This window comes from Haliotis cracherodii, unplaced genomic scaffold (genome assembly GCF_022045235.1).
Source record: "Haliotis cracherodii isolate W230 unplaced genomic scaffold, xgHalCrac1.p SCAF_1, whole genome shotgun sequence".
Classification (NCBI taxonomy): domain Eukaryota; kingdom Metazoa; phylum Mollusca; class Gastropoda; order Lepetellida; family Haliotidae; genus Haliotis; species Haliotis cracherodii.
In genome coordinates this window covers 17,866,948-17,888,981 of record NW_027266264.1, presented here as the reverse complement: position 1 = coordinate 17,888,981, position 22,034 = coordinate 17,866,948, and the positions used below count along the sequence as shown (strand labels likewise).

General features: G+C 42.0%; 1 protein-coding gene across 1 annotated transcript; it reads left to right on the top strand.

The window, feature by feature from the left end:
• The first annotated feature begins 790 nt into the window (after positions 1-790).
• Positions 791-17,420, top strand: LOC139473841 (beta-hexosaminidase-like). Its single transcript, XM_071256614.1, has 11 exons — positions 791-856; positions 3,888-4,494; positions 5,274-5,402; positions 6,407-6,683; positions 7,098-7,257; positions 8,412-8,530; positions 9,431-10,049; positions 11,375-11,615; positions 15,256-15,508; positions 17,024-17,173; positions 17,306-17,420. The coding sequence occupies exons 2-11, from the start codon at positions 3,912-3,914 to the stop codon at positions 17,361-17,363; spliced, it is 2,589 nt and encodes an 862-aa protein (XP_071112715.1). The 5' UTR covers positions 791-856; positions 3,888-3,911; the 3' UTR covers positions 17,364-17,420.
• The last annotated feature ends 4,614 nt before the right edge of the window (positions 17,421-22,034 follow it).

The following is a 22,034-nucleotide window of genomic DNA, read 5'->3' as shown; positions in this document are numbered from 1 at the left end:
CACCTTTATCAAGCAAGTGATGGATAGTGCTAAACTACATAGGTATATATACTTATTAACATCAATGTTTATACAGTAAATGATTGGTGGACACAGAGAGCTGATTAAGATAACTGGAAGCCAGTGGATGACTAATGAACACAGAGTCAACAAGCAGACTGATAGAGATGATGGAAGCCAGTTAATAAGTATATATACCTATGTTATTTAGCACTATCCATCACTTGCTTGATAAAGGTGTTAGGATCTACACCGAAACGTCGCACTAATTGTAATAAAGAAGTTGTTCATCCATAGAACTCGTCTTACTTCATCACACCAACTTCTAAATGCCACTGAAAGAAGTTATACGTACGTATGATCACGTATTGCCGTGGTTCAATATGTACGTTTTAACCCAAATCACCCATGGGGATTGCGAGCGTCAAAATCACTATCAGTGTATCCTTCTCTGTATGTTTGAGTTTATGTGATTTTACTTTGCGAAAGCAGTAATTTTGCTCTATTGTTTAAAAAATATATAGCCAGATTATCCACCTCATGGAGGAGTAAGCATATACTCCGAAATGTTGTGTTCCTCATAATAAAAAAAATGACATCCATATATTCTCTTCCTCAGATTATACTAGTTTATCCTCGTCATAATTATGTCGAATTTTTACCTTAGAATAATATACTGGGTAGCCAGATGTATTACATGTAGCATTTAGGGCCCACACCTGCGCCCGAAAAGATCCCTTGTTGTGTTCGAATTGAGTCCTGGGTCACATGACCAAGTATGGGACAAAATGGTGGCTGAACTGATGTGTCGCACATGAAACGCTGCCGTTCAGAAGTAGCGGCATTTTCTTGATTGGTAAGATCTCACATCAATTTTGTGAAGCTGAAGCAAGGCTGCTGCTAAGCAAATCAACATTTTGCAGTGTCATTTATCGGAGTAGAAAGATCATTACGATATACGTGTTGTCAGTCAGGCGCTTTGTTACCATTTACTAGATTTAGACAGATAATGTCTCATAGGCTTCTAACAGGCTGATGTGGAAGTGAGCCAGCTGGTAAAAACACACGCAGTGTCCTTCAAAATAAAAAGGTATTTATAATTACAATTCAACATGAAGTATAATTAACAAGTATGATTAATTCAGATACCTCTTTTCAGCTATAGAAATTGGCACTAGTCTTAAAGGGGCACTGATCTAACGCAATTCCCCGGGACTGGTTGTTGCCTTTGTTATTGTTTTTTCCCAGTGAGTACCCGGATGTATAGCAGAAATCTAGACTAGTTCGCGATCTCTGCTGCGCCATTTGTAAGCGCATTAGTCACTTTTATGGGTAGTAATAAGGGCGTATGGTCACATTGATCAACAAAATGAGATACAGTTTTCGAGATAATAAAGAAATGTAGGTATCTTTGCGGGTAGCATCGGTAATGGTGACAAAATTTTGATAAGTCACTTGCTTGGTAATTTTGCGATTTTCGTTTACACTATTTTGACTTGCAACAAATATTTCACCTGAGCATTGCTTTTTTTTATAGTGTTTATATTTTTTTACTGTCAAAATGTGTTACATTTTCAAATTTACTAAACACCTAAATATTCAGTTATTTTACAAAGTGACTGAAAAACATTTCCGTCTGTATTATTATGATAACGATTTTTGATGTTTAATGTCATCACCAAGAGACTGAAAATGTTACGTTGAAAAGTACATGTCTATGTTGTTTGGCTTCTAATCCAACATAATAATCTGTTGTGATGTTGTTAGGCCCTTTTGATCGTCTTAATCAATTTTAGTCAATCTGAAGAATTTCCCAACCAAGACGTAGAGGAACAAGAACGAATCGGTTCAATGCTACAGCCACGGGCCTATACAAGTCCGTGCTACAGCGAATGAAGGAAAACAAAATGCAAATAGCACAATTACAACCTACCAAATTTATGTGTATAAATTTTGGGCAGCTTCCTTGTTCGAGGAATGTATCCGTGAATATCCACACAAAGGAACAATATCCCACTCGTCTACAGCTGTACAAAGAAACTTATTCGATGTCACGTGTCTCTGTAACAATCAAATATTTTTTAAAGATATATATCGCTTCGGGATATTATAACCCGTGTTCCTTTCTCAACTGATCACTTAGATTGTTTCAGGTGTTTCACATAGGTGTCAAGTCTCAAGGGTCGGCAGAGAAAGCCCACGTGAAAACTATTTACATAACGTCCATGGTTCCTAAAAAACCCATTGAGTGATAGATAACAATTAATGAGCAATCAATCAACGTATTATTCGCTAACCCTTTGAACAAAATATGTTGTTTTTACATCGACACTTCACGCTATGATATGAGTGTATTCCCTTTGTTTTAGTAAACCTAGACGTGTAAACACTCCCTTTTGACATATCCACTGTGCAAGATAACAGTGATTAAGCAATCAACGTAATTTCTGTTAATCCTTTGATGACTAGGAACAAAAAAAGTAAATCAACTGATCATTCACCTCTTGCTTGGCTGACACGTGCATATTACATAACACACATTTCACCTCACTTCAAACCTGGATTTAGATTGAATAATTACCCCAGACACAATAAATGCCAAATGGGAACCTTTGTCAGGTAATCTAAGTGGTGCTACCACTAATTGTACCTGTAATAAATTCATTAACTGAGCATGAAGTGAATGACGACAAATACACAAGTGTAGGGTTATACCAGAAAACGCGGATGACAACAAGTGAGTAGTAATCGTATTATCGATGTAATCCAAAAATCCGAAAATGCCATCTGGGGTATTTCCAAATGACGACATACGATTGGCTCCGCCGTTCTTTTTGTCTGTTTGTTTAGGCTGAAGAAATTAATTAACATGCGCTTTTTGTTGAAATCTTTATAGATCACGGTTAAACTAATCAGTGTTCAAAAATGCGTAAAACAAATATTGCCTCCAGCCTCCAAGTTTATTTAGATGTCCTTGCAGACGGTAGCCCAGTCTCTGGTCACGCTCAGTTGTGTTGCGTATCATCCGGGTACTCACCGGGAAAAAAACAATAACAAAGGCAACAACCAGTCCGGGGAATTGCGTTAGATCAGTGCCCCTTTAAATGTTAGTCCACAGGACCATGTAGATCCACAGACTTTTATAACCGGTTTTATAGGTCCGTGGTAGATCTAACTAATAATAGTAACAACAAAAAAACTTGCTCGTCTACGATTTTTAAAAAATTATTCTTAATTGTTATTATTATCAGTTACATGGTCCTGTGGTTAGTCGATCCTTGACCCTTATAGGTAGGCCTATCAGAAGGTCTAGTAGAATTTTCCCATTGTTATGAGTTTTGCTATATGCTATGATTATAAGGACTAGTGGACAAAAATGTTAGTTTCTACCACTGCTCTTTTTTCAAAATCATATATAGTGTCTTCCAGACAGATACAAAAATTAAGAAGAGGAGGTGCTAACAAGTCATGCTTCTAAATATTTTAGTGAAAAATATCAATCAATGTTTTCTTAAGACTAGTCACTGACTGAGATAATCCTCAAAACAACTGTCTAGTGTCATCATATCCATTTTTTAATTAACTGATGACGATATATGAATGATCAACTTTATTGTTACACATATAAATACAGTTGTAGCTACAATTGTACAAAATGATGTGATCATCTATACCATCTATTAGTTACAAGTCTGGCCTCTGAATACCACTCAAATATGTTTTATATTACTTGTGTCTCTCAGTTTGGTGTCACCCTGCATTTGAGGAAGTAAAACAAGTAAATATTGCCCCGAAGCTGAAATCTGTTTTTTTCTTTGACTGGTTTTCCTCTTTGAATTTATTTCTTGTTTTCATGTCTTGTCTTACTCAGTACTTGTATATTTCAGGGTTTCTTCACTTTTATCAACAAAATGGACCAGTCGCTGTTAAATACATTTGCAGACACATTAGACATTCGCTACTCTGTACTAGACAATCTGAGTGATGGCCGAGGTGCTTATCGTGGCAGTATCCACATCACCAACACCTCCTCCAGTCAACTGGGATACGGTAAATGGGGAATATACTTCTGTCACTTACGGATGATGGAGCCTGATTTTATGCCCGTCTCAGACTCACATGTGTACGAAGATGTTAAAATGCAAGTGAAACACATCAATGGCTGCTTGTTCATACTTGAACCTGTGAAAGGATTTGCCACACTGAAAACTGGACAAACCATTGAAATCCAATTTAAGGCCCAGTACTATTCGGTTGCCAAGACGGATGTATTCCCCAATTGGTACCTCACATCTGAGGGTTTGGAGCCTCGCTTGATCAAGTCAACAGTGGGCGAGAGTCTGGAGTTTGTCTCTAGCTTTGACACCCCAAGCAAGTGGAAGAGGTTTGATTATGAGCTGAGCAATGGTCAGAGAAGGACGGACCTGTATGATCCTTGGAGTGCGGAATTTCGTTTCAAGAACAATGAGGCCAATACAGGAGGCGGAGAACCAGGTGTGTTTAATGTTAACACTAGTTGCCCACACGTTACACTAGAATATGCTGATCTGATCGACATGGTATCGTTGTGGATTTGTACTTTCTCAACTCTATTATTGACTAAAGTCTTTGGTCATTTGGAGAGTGGACGCTCGTTGGTAGATCCTCCTGCCATGTCAGACCAAAGGATGTTAAAAGATGGAATTTGTTGTTACCTGTGCTTTGCATTATGGGGATAAAACATGGAGTTGTCGGCTTATAGTCAGTATCCATATTGAAACTTGGGCATGGTATCTTAGAGATACCTAGCACTCTGAAATGGGCACTTGCATGCATGTTGCTGTACGGGTGAAATATTCTTGAACACGCCATTAATCCCTTTTCACCTGAAAGATCCGGGGTAGAATAGGTCTTCAGCAGTCCATGCTTGCTGTAAAAGGCGACCATGCTTGTTGTAAGAGGCGACTAACGGGATCAGGTGGTCAGGCTCGCTGACTTGGTTGATGCATGTCATTATATCTCAATTGTGTGGATCGATGATCATGATGTCAATCACTGGATTGTCTGGTCCAGACTTGATTATTTACAGACTGCCGTCATATTGCTGGAATATTGCGGTGTTAAACAACAAACCAACCAACTTTCCACCTGTGGTTGTTTCCTACATGATCATGTATGTAATTGTTATCATTACACACATTTAAAAATGTAGCACTCCTCTAGGATATATACAGATGATGATTATTTAACTGAAACCGATGTTTAATGTGAGTTTGTGTTTTATCTTTTAACAGACGTGAAGTTGATTGTCCCGACACCGTACCAGCTGGAGGTCAGGCCAGGTGACCCCGTCAACCTGCTGGAGCCGGGATGGATCGTCTGGTCACATGACCAAGTGAGAGATGAAGCACGATACCTGTCAGGTACGACATATTAGTTGAGATATCAAGTCTTCATCCCAGGTCGACTCATCCATTGTACGTGACAGTGATGTTCACCCAAACTCCAAAAGGCAGGACATTGTAGATTTTTCATTGCAGTTTTAGTGAGATATTATTGGTTTGTTTAAAGCCACTGCTAACCAAAAAACTTTTGTAAAGAATAGGAAAATATATTTTCAGAATCTTGCAATTCAATAATGCAATGACTTTGCCATCAAAATTCACTATGCAGTGTTGACGGTAAGAGGTAGTAAATCTCAGGGACAATGGCGGAGGACTCAAGTTTGTACATTCAGATGCAAATCGTTTCCTTTTCAGACCAAAGTGCCAGGAAAAGAAAAGAAAAAGAAAATTTGTCAGTATTAAAAAACATTGTTTTTTCCTACTGAACTTAATGTTTTTGGGAAAACTCCAAAAACTGACTGAAAAGTAGTAGACTTCCAATAAGTGTCTCCATTTCATCGGCAGTGTTGACGGGGGTGCGCATTGTACACGCCATAATGAGTTTTGATGGGTTTTACTCCCCCCCCCCCCATCAACACAAAGACTCCAGCTTAGTTTACGAGGAAGTACATACGTAATATCAATCCCTGAATGTAAAACAATGCCTAGAAGAACAGAAAATACAATTTAAATGGTAAATCAACATCTCTGGTGATTTTTTATCTCAAAATTCAAATTTTTACTAACCAAGTTTCTTATCGCCCGTTCGTTTACCTGAAGGTGTATGGAGTAATTTTTTTCTGTGCATAATACTCGTAAAATCTTTTTTTCTGAATTACTGAATACTGAGGGGAATGTGCATTATACCATGTATACTTGGGTGCGCACTATACTCAAGAAAATACGGTATATCAATGACTTTGATTTCAGATTTTGTATCACAGTCCGATTTTGTAATTAAAATGACATGTGATATAACTATGATAACTGAAAAATTTCAAGGCAGAGTTAAACCCAGCTCACTCACTCATGGACTGTTACAGAGTCACTTGGCCTGAACTTGGTGGAGTGTAGTGAGGCGGAGGTAGCTGGGCGTGACAGAACTGTGTTAGTGATGCTGGGCTCCGTGGCTCCTCCGGATCCCAAGTGTGCTGACAACCAGGAGGCCTATAGCCTGGACATCGGCTCCAAGTGCGTGAGACTCCTGGCTCCAACATCAGCAGGGATCTTCTATGCAGGACGGTCTCTCCTGAGTCTGCGGAGCTCTGATGGAACTCTTCCACTTGTTTCTGTGGTGGACTTTCCAAGGTTCCAGTACAGGTAGGTCATAGAGTATTAGCCTCAGCCAGCAGTGACTCCCCTGATGCTGGAAGGCTGTGTATTTCACATCATGTACATTGGGGGCTTGGGTAAAGTTGGTAAAATGCTTGTCAAGCTGAAGATCTCCCACTTGGGTCTATCCCACATTCAGCAAGGGAATATTTTGGAGCTCTGTATGGCTAATAATTAATAATCACCTGTTTGCTATATATATTTGTACATTCAAATTATTAAAGGAACTTTAAAATTGTCATATGTCTATTTGTATTTGACTTTGGTAAATCTTTCTGACATTTTATCATGAGGCAAGATTATTTTTACGTTATATTTCCGGGGATTTTCTTCAATGCATTTTCTAAATGTATAACAGTATGTTCATTAGAACCTGAATCATGGGATGTGTTTCATGTTCAGGGGGATGCATGTTGACGTGTCCCGCAACTTCCACACCAAGGACGAGGTGGTGGCCCTGCTGGAGGTCATGGGCTGCTACAAGCTGAACCGCCTGCATCTCCACCTGACAGATGATGAGGGATGGAGACTGCAGATTCCCGGACTGGAGGAGCTCACTCAGGTGCCTCAGCTCTCTGAGGCTCAGATTAGAGGAGTTCTTGTCTTGTGATGTAATCAGACTAGGATTAGAGGAGTTCTTGTCTTGTGATGTAGTCAGACTAAGACTAGTGGACTTCTAGTGTTGTGATGTAGTCAGACTAAGACTAGTGAACTTCTAGTGTTGTGATATATGCAGACTAAGACTAGTGGACTTCTAGTGTTGTGATATGTGCAGACTAAGACTAGTGGACTTCTAGTGTTGTGATATGTGCAGACTAAGACTAGTGGACTTCTAGTGTTGTGATGTAGTCAGACTAAGACTAGTGGACTTCTAGTGTTGTGATATATGCAGACTAAGACTAGTGGACTTCTAGTGTTGTGATATGTGCAGACTAAGACTAGTGGACTTCTAGTGTTGTGATATGTGCAGACTAAGACTAGTGGACTTCTAGTGTTGTGATGTAGTCAGATTAAGACTAGTGGACTTCTGGTGTTGTGATGTAGTCAGACTAAGACTAGTGGACTTCAAGTGTTGTGATATGTGCAGACTAAGACTAGTGGACTTCTAGTGTTGTGATATGTGCAGACTAAGACTAGTGGACTTCTAGTGTTGTGATATGTGCAGACTAAGACTAGTGGACATCTAGTGTTGTGATATGTGCAGACTAAGACTAGTGGACTTCTAGTGTTGTGATATGTGCAGACTAAGACTTGTGGACTTCTAGTGTTGTTATATGTGCAGACTAAGACTAGTGGACTTCTAGTGTTGTGATATGTGCAGACTAAGACTAGTCATGTTCACAAGTAATGGATTCCATGGCCCTTAAGTACCTGGTATTCACATATGTTATCATGTTGATAGGGTAATATACATGTTTACATTCAAAGTGCATTGTCCGATCCACATGAGCATCAGAGCAACCAACCTGCCAATTACTGCGGAAATCATGTCCGAGGTATGAGAAGTAATTGAGGAATTGAGGGGCATTTGTTTTATTGGTCAATGACACAGGAACTGGCGAGCCTGTAATATATTATCATATTCAATACTTTCGCACATATGCATGTATTCACAAATAAAAATATACAGAAAGCACGGTTGGGAAGTTGATTTCTAAACACTCATGTTGGGTGATGGTTTGGAGAAAAATCATAACAAGCAGTTTTGCTTCGCAGGTCGGAGGTCGCCGAGGTCATGACCTGGAGGAAAAACAGTTCCTGCTTCCAGTCCTGGGCTCCGGTCCTGCTCCTGACCTGTACCCTGGCTCGGGGTTCTACACAGTACAGGACTACAGGTAGGAAGGCTGGGACAAGTCCAATGTTACTAGCCGGGCACACGACCCCCTATTACCCGACCCTGCCCGGGTACCCGCTGTAGGTCTCAAGAGTTGGGATTAAAATGTCTGATTGGGAACTGTCATACTGCAGCCGTGGCAAATACTATTTAGATACATGTATCAAACAATCAGATAATGCATACACTGAAGTTGACTGAAGCTTTACCTTAACTCAAACAAAGTCAAAGGAATGTGTGCATCGTCAGAAAGAATTGAGAACATTAGCGACTTGTGAGATTTGGTCATTAAACAATATTACAAGCAATCTCAGTAAAATCAGATCTTAGTACTTGCTACTGCTAAACAAGTGGTAGCGAGAACTAAGATCTGATTTTAATGAGATTGTATATCACGTGACTAACCATGGGTCCGGGTAGTACAGTGGGTACCCGGGTCCTACTCAGGGCCCACCTGACCCAAGTTACCCGTCCCTAGCCCTAACAGGTAGGGTTGAGCTATGTTGGTCAGATCTGATTTCATATGTGCATCATCTGGCTTATTTATCCATGAGGGGCACGGGTGGCCCAGTCGTCTTAGGCGCCGCGATTTGCTGTGCAGAGTTGCGTCCCTTGGGGACGCCAGAAACCTATGATTGTGGGTTCAAATACCAGTTCGCCCCAGTTATGTTTCTAGGTTTGTCAGCACTATACCAGTGCTCGTGGGTTTCACCGAAGTGGTAAACGTCTGAGACCTGCATCACTTCGGGCTTTCCTCCCACATTAAGCTGACACGCCGTGATATGACTGGAATAATGTTAAAAGCGGCGTTAAACCCAACTCACTCACTTGTGATGATGTTAGAAATGTCTACAGTGGTGGGATGAGGTATCTGACAGTGTTTTGAAATGTGGTATTACAGAGAGATCTTGAAGGAAGCGGCACACCGACACATCGAGGTCATTCCTGAGATTGATGTGCCTGGACATAGTCATGCTGCAATTGTTGCCATGGCAGCCCGATGTCGCCGTCTGAGGAAGGAAGGTAGATCTGAGGAAGAAGTTTGTCAGTATTTGCTGTCTGATATTGAGAACCCATTCAAGGTTCAATCGGTACAGATGTTCTCAGACAATGTCCTTGACCCCGGGCGTGAATCAACATACACATTCATTGACAAGATCGTGAAGGAAGTGAAGGCGATGCATGAGGGTGTTTCCCCTTTGAAGATGTTTCACCTTGGAGGAGACGAGGTTCCGTATAAAGCGTGGCTGGAATCCCCAGCCTGTCAGGCAAGAATCACAGCGGGGGAAGTGTCCTCGGTCACAGAGCTCATGGGATACTTCGTGAAGAGAGTGGCTCAGATCGTGAAGTCTCATGGCCTAGATGTTGCTGCGTGGCAGGATGGGATTGTGATGAAGAAGACGGAGCTGTTTGATCGATCAGATTTTGACAATGACAGTGTTGTGGTTTATGCTTGGAAGAATGTTTGGGAGACAGGCATGGCCTCGGACACGGTGAAGCTGGCCAATGCAGGCTACCAGGTAGGTGAGCAGGGTGTCCTCATCGGTCTCCACTGGTTGGTACTGCTGATGTCATAACAACTGTCATGCTTTGTCTGTTACATTTACTTGTGGTTATAAATATCTATAAAGTCAGTTATTCAGTGGTAAAGGTTTGTTATGTATATTTGTAGGTAATGTCCTTTTTGCCCAGTGTCTGCCACTATACTTTTAACCACCAGCTGATACTTTGCATGATGATCCCAACAATGTCCTGTACTCATAGCAGGGTAAAGCTAAGGCTAAAAAAATAAGTCCTGGTTCTCAGGCATCGCCTGCATCATCAAAGTTTACTGCACGTTTTGTTTTTATTTCCATTTTTTTTTAAAAACCCACCCAAATCCTTTAATATTCCTAGTCAAATGGTAGTCAAATATTGTATTCCACATGCCATTGCCCCCCTTTTCCACCCCTAGCACTTTTTGAAGTTCACTGAGACCCTCAAATTTTCTTTTAAAAGTCCCATCTCGAAATAATGCAAGTAAGCTGTATTTCCTAGTTGTGCTGAAGAACAAGCCAATGAATTGGCCACATGTTCGCTGGCCTGTATCTGCAAGGGAGGTAACAAAAGTTAAATAGTAATTGTCAATAGCACTCCCTCACTTGGTGAACACTCACAGTTGTGAAACAGACATGAAGTCACACTGGAATGCTATGACATCACGATACAATGCTTTGACAACACGATAAAATGCTATGAAATCATGCTGTAAAGCTATGACATTACAATACAATGCTATGAAATAATGCTATGACATCATGACACAATGCTATGAAATCATGCTATGACATCACAATACAATGCTATGACATCACAATACAATACTATGAAATCATGCTATGACATCACGATACAATGCTATGACATCACGATACAATGCTATGAAATCATGCTGTAAACCTATGACATCAAAATACAATTCTATGAATTCATGCTATGACATCATGATACAATGCTATGACATCACGATACAATGCTATGAAATCATGCTATGACATCACGATACAATGCTAGCTTCCATCATGCTTAAACCCACCTGATTAGCAGAATGTGGTAAAAAACAATAAATTAAAGTTATTCTGGTGAATATTGATATAATATATATGGCATCCATTTCTCCTAACCACTTATTTCAAATTTGGAATTGAGAAAGAAAAGACACCAATCAAGAAAAGTGTTCATATGCAGTGAAAAGTGTGAAATATTTTCAGGATCAGATCCCATTTAAAAAAACAATCAGATTACAGCACACACTACGCTTTGTTTTACAATAACCTTTCCTGATGTTGTCGTGTATCTGTCCCAGGTGGTGATGTCTCAAGCTACGCATCTGTATTTTGACCACCCCTATGAGCCCCACCCCGAGGAGAGGGGTCTGTACTGGTCAGGGCGCTATCTGGACACGCACAAGGTGTTCAGCTTCATGCCCGACACACTGTATGCCAACGCTGACCGCAAGATGACCGGGGAGCCTTTCACGGAGGCGGAGCTGAAGAAACTCTCCCTTGAGAATGAGTGTATGCTTACAAGACCTGAGAATATCATTGGTAAGAAGTGTGTTGGCTGGATGATTTCAACTTGATTTGCACATTTTGTGTTAAAAAATGTGGTCGGTAGAAGGGAAAAAAATAGAAATGACTTTTAAGATTATCTTTTTAAAAACTTGACCTAACCTATTGAAAGGATCATTTTTAAAGTGTTCCAATCTCACATTATGCATTTCTTCCTTCTTTTAATCCTAATGCTTGACAAAGTTTCCAACTTCTAAAAAAACATTATGCTGTAACACATCCCAACATCACCATGGTCACAACCCCCACAAATGAGTCATGCACTGCAATCCTGATATGACCTTACACGAATCGATCACCTGACTAAATTGAAAATGGCGATAGTGCTCGTTTCTGGAGCAGATCTTGAAAACCGTACTATATTTCTTGCCTTGAACACACCTGGACATGTCGTAATGGTGGGGATATGATGAGTATTTCATGTTTGTTGTCAGTATTATTCGGGTTCCCAGACTGGGTACCCAGTGGAGGGTGAGCTACCTCATCTGTAGAGACTCTGGTCTTTAACATCAAAGTTGCAGCAAGGCCATCTAGCCGTGGGATAAATGCATAGTGTGAGATAGGATAAATTTAGACATTTGTAAATTTTACGTTAAATTGTATGTTTTTATACATGTCCTATCTCACACACCTGACCATAACCACATCACAGCCCCTCTAGCCTGTCAGCTCTAAGAGAGATAATGGTATAGCAGAGGTAGTGTAAGGTCACAACCCACAGGATTACAGTGGGTGACCCATTTGTTGGGGTGGTGCCCATGATGATGCAAGGATGTGTTCTGGCAAAATGTTTTGAGAAGCTGGAAACTTTGTTCAAGCACGTTTCCACTTAAGTCCACAGTACCCCATGCCATTTCTATAACACTCCCTCCCTTGTAGAAGTCCACAGTACCCCCTGCTGTTTCTATAACACTCCCTCCCTTGTAGAAGTCCACAGTACCCCATGCTGTTTCTATAACACTCCCTCCCTTGTAGAAGTCCACAGTACCCCCTGCTGTTTCTATAACACTCCCTCCCTTGTAGAAGTCCACAGTACCCCCTGCTGTTTCTATAACACTCCCTCCCTTGTAGAAGTCCACAGTACCCCATGCTGTTTCTATAACACTCCCTCCCTTGTAGAAGTCCACAGTACCCCCTGCTGTTTCTATAACACTCCCTCCCTTGTAGAAGTCCACAGTACCCCATGCTGTTTCTATAACACTCCCTCCCTTGTAGAAGTCCACAGTACCCCCTGCTGTTTCTATAACCCTCCCTCCCTTGTAGAAGTCCACAGTACCCCATGCTGTTTCTATAACACTCCCTCCCTCGTGCAGGTCCACAGTAACCCCTGCTGTTTCTATAACACTCCCTCCCTCAGGCAGGGCCACAGTACCCCCTGCTGTTTCTATAACACTCCCTCCCTCGTGCAGGTCCACAGTAACCCCTGCTGTTTCTATAACACTCCCTCCCTCGTGCAGGTCCACAGTAACCCCTGCTGTTTCTATAACACTCCCTCCCTCGTGCAGGTCCACAGTAACCCCTGCTGTTTCTATAACACTCCCTCCCTTGTAGAAGTCCACAGTACCCCCTGCTGTTTCTATAACACTCCCTCCCTTGTAGAAGTCCACAGTACCCCCTGCTGTTTCTATAACACTCCCTCCCTTGTAGAAGTCCACAGTACCCCATGCTGTTTCTATAACACTCCCTCCCTTGTAGAAGTCCACAGTACCCCCTGCTGTTTCTATAACGCTCCCTCCCTTGTAGAAGTCCACAGTAACCCCTGCTGTTTCTATAACGCTCCCTCCCTTGTAGAAGTCCACAGTACCCCCTGCTGTTTCTATAACACTCCCTCCCTCAGGCAGGTCCACAGTACCCCATGCTGTTTCTATAACGCTCCCTCCCTTGTAGAAGTCCACAGTACCCCCTGCTGTTTCTATAACACTCCCTCCCTCAGGCAGGGCCACAGTAACCCCTGCTGTTTCTATAACGCTCCCTCCCTCGTGCTGGGCCACAGTAACCCCTGCTGTTTCTATAACACTCCCTCCCTCAGGCAGGGCCACAGTACCCCCTGCTGTTTCTATAACACTCCCTCCCTCAGGCAGGGCCACAGTAACCCCTGCTGTTTCTATAACGCTCCCTCCCTTGTAGAAGTCCACAGTACCCCATGCTGTTTCTATAACGCTCCCTCCCTTGTAGAAGTCCACAGTACCCCCTGCTGTTTCTATAACACTCCCTCCCTTGTAGAAGTCCACAGTACCCCATGCTGTTTCTATAACGCTCCCTCCCTTGTAGAAGTCCACAGTACCCCTGCTGTTTCTATAACACTCCCTCCCTTGTAGAAGTCCACAGTACCCCCTGCTGTTTCTATAACGCTCCCTCCCTTGTAGAAGTCCACAGTACCCCATGCTGTTTCTATAACACTCCCTCCCTCGTGCAGGTCCACAGTAACCCCTGCTGTTTCTATAACACTCCCTCCCTTGTAGAAGTCCACAGTACCCCCTGCTGTTTCTATAACGCTCCCTCCCTTGTAGAAGTCCACAGTACCCCCTGCTGTTTCTATAACGCTCCCTCCCTTGTAGAAGTCCACAGTACCCCCTGCTGTTTCTATAACGCTCCCTCCCTTGTAGAAGTCCACAGTACCCCCTGCTGTTTCTATAACGCTCCCTCCCTTGTAGAAGTCCACAGTACCCCCTGCTGTTTCTATAACGCTCCCTCCCTTGTAGAAGTCCACAGTACCCCATGCTGTTTCTATAACACTCCCTCCCTCGTGCAGGTCCACAGTACCCCATGCTGTTTCTATAACACTCCCTCCCTCGTGCAGGTCCACAGTAACCCCTGCTGTTTCTATAACACTCCCTCCCTTGTAGAAGTCCACAGTACCCCCTGCTGTTTCTATAACGCTCCCTCCCTTGTAGAAGTCCACAGTACCCCCTGCTGTTTCTATAACGCTCCCTCCCTTGTAGAAGTCCACAGTACCCCCTGCTGTTTCTATAACGCTCCCTCCCTTGTAGAAGTCCACAGTACCCCCTGCTGTTTCTATAACGCTCCCTCCCTTGTAGAAGTCCACAGTACCCCATGCTGTTTCTATAACGCTCCCTCCCTTGTAGAAGTCCACAGTACCCCCTGCTGTTTCTATAACACTCCCTCCCTCGTGCAGGGCCACAGTACCCCATGCTGTTTCTATAACGCTCCCTCCCTTGTAGAAGTCCACAGTACCCCCTGCTGTTTCTATAACGCTCCCTCCCTTGTAGAAGTCCACAGTAACCCCTGCTGTTTCTATAACACTCCCTCCCTCAGGCAGGTCCACAGTACCCCATGCTGTTTCTATAACACTCCCTCCCTCGTGCAGGTCCACAGTAACCCCTGCTGTTTCTATAACACTCCCTCCCTTGTAGAAGTCCACAGTACCCCCTGCTGTTTCTATAACACTCCCTCCCTCAGGCAGGGCCACAGTAACCCCTGCTGTTTCTATAACACTCCCTCCCTTGTAGAAGTCCACAGTACCCCCTGCTGTTTCTATAACACTCCCTCCCTCAGGCAGGGCCACAGTAACCCCTGCTGTTTCTATAACACTCCCTCCCTCGTGCTGGGCCACAGTACCCCATGCTGTTTCTATAACACTCCCTCCCTCCTGCAGGGCTACAGGGCCAGCTATGGAGTGAGCTGGTGCGGACACCAGGCCAACTGCAGGAGATGATCACACCTCGCATCATAGCACTGGCAGAGCGGGCATGGCACAAGGCATCCTGGGAGGACGTCACAGACCGATCCCAACTGGAAGTTCTAAGACAGAAGGACTGGGCAGATTTTGCCAGCACCCTAGGTAGCAAGGAGCTGCATACACTTGAGGACATGAACATCACTTACTATCTGCCACCACCAGGAGTTAGGTAGGTTCCCTCAACTGTTTAAATTGAAGATAGGATTTGGTTGGTTGGTTTGTTGTTTAACACCACACTCAATATTCCAGCTATATGAGGGTGGTCTGTAAATAATCGAGCCTGGACCGGGACAATCCAGTGAATAATATGAGCATCGATCCACGCAATTGGAATGGATGACATGCATCAACCAAGTCGGCGACCCTGACCACCCGATCCCGTTAGTCGCCTCTTACGACAAGCATGAGTTGTTGAAGACCTATTCTACCCCAAATCCTTACGGATCTAACATGTATGTACAGTAAAGTGAGGGAAATATCCTGTAACACAGGGCTGCTACATCAACAGCATGGGCGGAGACAGAGGGGGGTGCGGGGTTGTGTACCCCCCCTTTTTATTTCGAAAAAAATCTTTATTTCTGTATAAATTACCACCAAAGACAATAAATAGATCTTAATTGTGCACCCCCCCCCCCCCCCCCCCCTTTTAAAAAAAGCTGTATCCGCCCATGAACAGTATTTAATGACAAGCACAATACAACTGGAATTCAAGGAAGCTGATTTGTCATTATTGGGTTGTATTTAATAATTTGAACATGTTAAATTGCGGCTTTTATTCTTGGTATGGACATAATCAAATGAAACTTGTTCTACTGTGACTGTAGTTGTCTGCAAAAGATGAACTTCTTATCAGTCTGGTTTCATTTTTCATTTCACGATTGTCTAATGATTTTGGTTCCATGTTTGTGGTAAACGTTTTGGCATGAGGTTGATGTTTACACCAGTGGCTTGATGGCTGCTTTGACTTATTGTTCATTGAAAATAAAAATGCTTGCTACAAAATTGTTGCATAAGAAAATTTTCAATATGCCAGTATCTGTTTGGCAGATGAGTTAGGGAATGGCTACAATGGCAGCTAAGGATTTCAACAGATGAATATTTACAATTCTGTTTCATGAACAGAAGACACGTTAAGATCCGGGTAAAGAATATTTTTCAGCAACCCACGTTTGCAATAAGAGGTGACTATGCTTGTAGTAAGAGGCTACTAACTGGATCGGGTGGTCAGGCTCGCTGACTTGGTTCATGCACGTCATCGTATCCAATTTGCGTAGATCAATGCTCATGATGTCAATCAATGGATTATTTACAGACCACTGGAATATTTCTGAGTGCAGCATTAAACAGCCAACAAACAAAAACAAACAATCATGATCAGAAATTGGATTGTCCCTGGGACTGCGTCCCTCAGCATATACAAGGTCATGATGTTCTTGCTAGTTAGGGGCGGTTGGGTAGCCTGGTGGTTAAAGCATTCGCTCGTCACGCAGAAGACCCAGGTTCGATTCCAGACATGGGTACAATGTGTGAAGCCTATTTCTGGTGTCCCCAGCCGTGATATTGCTGGAATATTGCTAAAAGCGGCGTAAAACCATACTCACTCACTCACTCTTGCTAGTTCAGTAACAGAACTTGGATAACCTCGGGTGCAGCTGTAAGTGCTGATGTGTTTGATGTGTTGCAGGCTGTTGGAAGCTGGTCGAGTGATGACAGCCAACTGTGCCTACCCTGGCCTACCCATATACTACAGCTGGGACGGCCGTAGCACCTGGCACCGCTACTCACAGCCAGTTGATGTGCCCTCCGACTCCACGGCTGTCACCCTGATTACAAGGTGAGAGATTGATAGGACAGACACGCTCCCTGGCTGGAAGTTAAATACTTACTGTAAACACCATGACAGGAGTGGATGTAAGGAGACTCAATCATAGTTAGTGTCAATAGTCACTACATGTTTCTGTTTCAGGTCCTTCAATGGGCAGCGGTCAAGTCGTGAGGTGACTGTGAGCCTGCTGAAGCCTTGATGTGTCAAATGGACGTCCTTCCAGTTCAAGAGCATCTTCCTGAAACAAGGGCGTTAACTGACTATAAAAGTCCAGACCCTTGTCGAACTAGGCTGGAGTTATGGAGTTGTATTTTGGCTGGACTAACAAGTCCAAGGGTAGTCCAATCAAAATCACAAATGAAATCCACATCCGGTTTGTAAACTGCTGTGCAGATTTCGGTCAATTGCGAGATTTGCAAAGGATGTGTACCATCAACTTAGTGTCAACAGATATTGTCCAAATCTTTTCATGTTTTTAATTAAGATGCTCAGGTGATTTGATGTGATTTCGCAAAGTAAGATCTGTCTTATTACAATATAGATTTTAATTATCAATGGTATTGTCTTCACTGGGCAATGCCATTTTTTTAAAGCAACAGCAAGTTATGTCAGAGGGGGTATCTGATTGGTCAATCAGAGGAGAGACATAGAAGGGACTTAACTCATAATAGCCTCTGTTGGCGCTACGATCAAACCCAGAAATTCCGTCCTAGTTCGGCAAGTGTGGAAACTGGACTTTTACAGTCAGTTAACTCCCTTGCCTCGGGAAGATGGTTCATGACCTGAGCTGCTTCAAACTGATGTGTCCACCTCAAGGTTCAGTAGTCCAATGACAACATCAAGAAGCCAATCGGTCACTCCAGTCAGTTGATGCATCTACTTGCACAATGGTCTCAATTCATTCGCTAACATGGTCACAATGGCTCAATCTCAACTCCTTGTATCCCAGTGATAACCCCAACATGCTTGTTAGTGTGTTATGTTCAGGTATGTTTGAACACTGTGTGTTCCAGCACTTAACAGTTGACACAACCAAAGAACTTGTCAAAGCAAGGATGTGATCCATTTAAGACAATGCTACATTTCCAGTTATATTTCAATGTACATGTACCTGGGGTTTCAAGAGTGTACATGTTGATTGACAAGATGAAATCAATAGTTGCTTTGGTTGAATAAAAAATGTTCTTTTGCTATACAAGGAACATCACACTTTTGTGGGGGTTTGTTCTGAAGATGCGGGAGTAAGTTACACAGAAGGATTTATTTGTTTGTGTACATCATTATGTTCTTTGTTCGGCATTTAGAAGTTGGAGTACTAAGTATGGGTCTGTAATGTTAAATAATTTTGCTCGCTACTGCTACACAAATATCTGAGGACATGCCATTACAGGTCACGCCAGAACGATCTTTCGATAACTGACCAACCAATGAAATGACTGACAGGAAGTCAACGGTCAATTAGAAAGCAGCTTTCTCGAGCATTACGGCACTAGTTTCATTGAGGCGACTCCCATTCCAGACTACCTTTTGAAATATATTTTGACAAAGTTCTTAATGCAAAATTTGAAAACTGAACAAACAAAAATTCTGGAATGTCTAATGGAGATTGTATGGCAGTACTTCCCATGGGCTATGGAAAGTCCCTACCGTTTCAAATGTTTATCCCATTGAAGCGAGAGATAGACAAGGATTTTTACGGAATTAGTTGTGCTGCACGTAATTGTCGTTTGGAATAACTTGTGTCAATCTTTTTGAGGTTGCATGATTAAAAAACATTCTGAAGTGACCTTCAGTTGGGTTGCCCGCAGATCTATGTGTAACATTAGTGAGCACTACGAGCTGATTTTATTGAGATTGTGAAACATCAAGTTTCATACACTGAACAAAATAAATTTGGGATCATGAATAGTTTGGGGAATATGTTTATGAAATTGTGTGCTCAGTCTTCACTACAAAAAATATATATCCCCAAAATATTCATTATCCCTAACTTATTTTGTCTGCAAATTAGAACTTTATTTTCGTGACCTTTGATGCACATGATACCACAATACCCAGGGCAGGCTCCCCACGAACTGATTTCACACATCATACCCACATGGGAAATCAGACCTGGGTCCCCCTGACACGCCCACAAGTATGTTATCATACATCTGCAGCATGACAGACTCGCTGGATTGTTTTATCCCACAGGATTCCATGGGACATAAGAATTACTTATCACCAGTGTCGGTGGTACATCATGTCCTGTATTGCAACCTGCCTACAAGATCTGCTGCGTGTAGTACAATACATATCCAGGTTAAAAAAAACAAAATAAAAATAAAACATTTCCAACTACAGGATTACGCTTGCAGACATAACCAGGTAATGCTTGGATGTAGTTGATGTGTATTTTAGACATAAGAGTTGTAGCTGTATCATGGTGATCTTTCAACAAATAAGTGTGGACAGGGCAAACCTGTGGTTTGACTTGGTTTTTTGTTGTTAACGCCGCACTCAGCAATATTCAGACTCAGACGGTCAGTTAATAATCGTGTCTGGACCAGACAATCCAGTGATTGACATCAAAAGCATTAGTCTACGCAATTTGGACATGATGACATGCATCAACCAAGCCTGAGAACCCGATCCCATTAGTGGCCTCTTACAAGTTTTGGTTTACAGTCCTATGTTTTGAGATATAAAACTTATATATTTGAACATTATTTTGAGACTGGTAATTTTTTTTTTTTGGGGGGGGGAGGGGAGGGCGCAGGTGTGCATAAAAAAGATATGTTACATTAAACGGGAAGGGGTCAGTAAATATGATACAGTCCTATGGCCAATTCCACCGGCCCAGTCACCCCTTATACTAATAATAAATGCTCAGTCCCTTATCCTAACAGCTGAAAAAAACAAAAATAAACAATTCATTCATAAATATTTATTTGTTTATCATCATTCTCCAGTAACAAAAGAAGTATAAGCAAAATATGAGCATCACAGAATCACTTGGATGTAAATGTTATTGCAGCAGGTGTTCACAAACCAGTCAGTTACTAAAGCTACAGCTCTTTGAGACTCCTCATGCGGAGATGACAGGGAGGGTGGTCCACACTCCATCAATACAGTATCTACACAACAGGACTGCTGACATCATATTATGTGTCATCTTAAAGCGCAGATATTCCCATAATTGTCCACATTACTGTATATTAACTGAAAAGTCATGGTGGGTGGTTAGTGCATTTAAAGATATATGTTATTGGTGTAGATTCATTCATCTTCATATCTTTATCAATTAATAATAAATATACTACTCAAAAGAAGTTAAGGATCACCTGATTCTTTCATAATACAATAGTTAATCTCTCATGCCATGACAGATTAACTTTACCATTATGAAAGAATGGGGTGATCCTTAACTTCTTTTGAGTAGTATACTTCATAAATTCTGATTAACTCTGCCCAATTCATGATGACTTAACGGTGTGTCCCTTTAATTCTGATACAAATGGTGCCGACATTTTGAAGGGCCATTCCGATCAGCTGGTTAGAGAGTATGTCATAAATACTTGAACCTGTGCAATTTCATTAATAGGTTAGAAAGTTTCACACTTCTTCAAGTTCACATAACTGAATCGTACATAACATGTATATACAAAGGCCGACAATGATATAGCATCAGACTACATATTGTATCATTATACACCATATTCAGTGATCAAATTGTAGGCTTATATACTGAACTCCCCACACAACCTATGACCAAGCAGTTATACAGACATGTAGCATGTCGATGAAGTTGTGACATTAGGCAATATATCATATTGTAGTTGGGTAAGGAGACTGACGACAAAAAATGTATAACTTTGCACAATATGTTTAGGAGACAACTGTCTTACAATCAAATGAAATAACACTAGATTTTATCACTGCTGTTCGTAAGGAATGATGAATAACGTATATAAAAATCAATATATTTCAGTATTGCTTTGCAATCTTACTTCTGTGATTGTGACCTATGAGTTTGTTTTTCATTCACTAGTAGCAGTACTGATCTGTAAGTTGAAAATTATTCCAAAAACATTTTTCAACATCCTACATTGACTGTTAGTATTAGGCTAAAGAATTGGATAATAATAATAATAATAATAATGCCTGAGCCACAATTTGCTCATCTCAGCTTCATGCTGTCACCTAGTTTACATCATGATGCAACTCATGAAGATCCGGGGTAGAATAGGTCTTTAGCAACCCATGCTTGCTGTAAAAGCCGACTATGCTTGTCGTAGGAGGCGACTAACGGGATCGGGTGGTCAGACTCGCTGATTTGGTTGATGCATGTCATCGATCCCAATTGCGTGGATCGATGCTCATGATATCAATCACTGGATTGTCTGGTCCAGACTTGATTACTTACAGACCACCGTCATATAGCTGGAATATTGCTGAGTACGGCGTTGAACAACAAACCAACCAACTACATCATGATTCAGATGGACAGACAGAAGTACATGTTTGTGTTTTACACCAGTTGACAGATGCTGGATTCAAGCCTGGGCTGGACCATGTGGACAAACCAGTGCTTGATACAATGTACTTCCTTCTTACAACAAGAGTGGTGGAGACCTATTAGTTTTTTTGTTTGTTTAATGGCGCACTCAGCAATATTCCAGGTATATGACGACGGTCTGTTAATATTCGTGTCTGGACCAGACAATCCAGTGATTGATCACGAGCATCGATCCATGCAATTGCATCAACCAAGTCAGCGAGCCTGACCACCCGATCCCGTTAGTCACCTCTAATGACAAGCATAGTCACCTTTTACGGGAAAACATGGGTTGCTGAAGACCTATTCTACCCTGGATCTTCACGGGCCGAG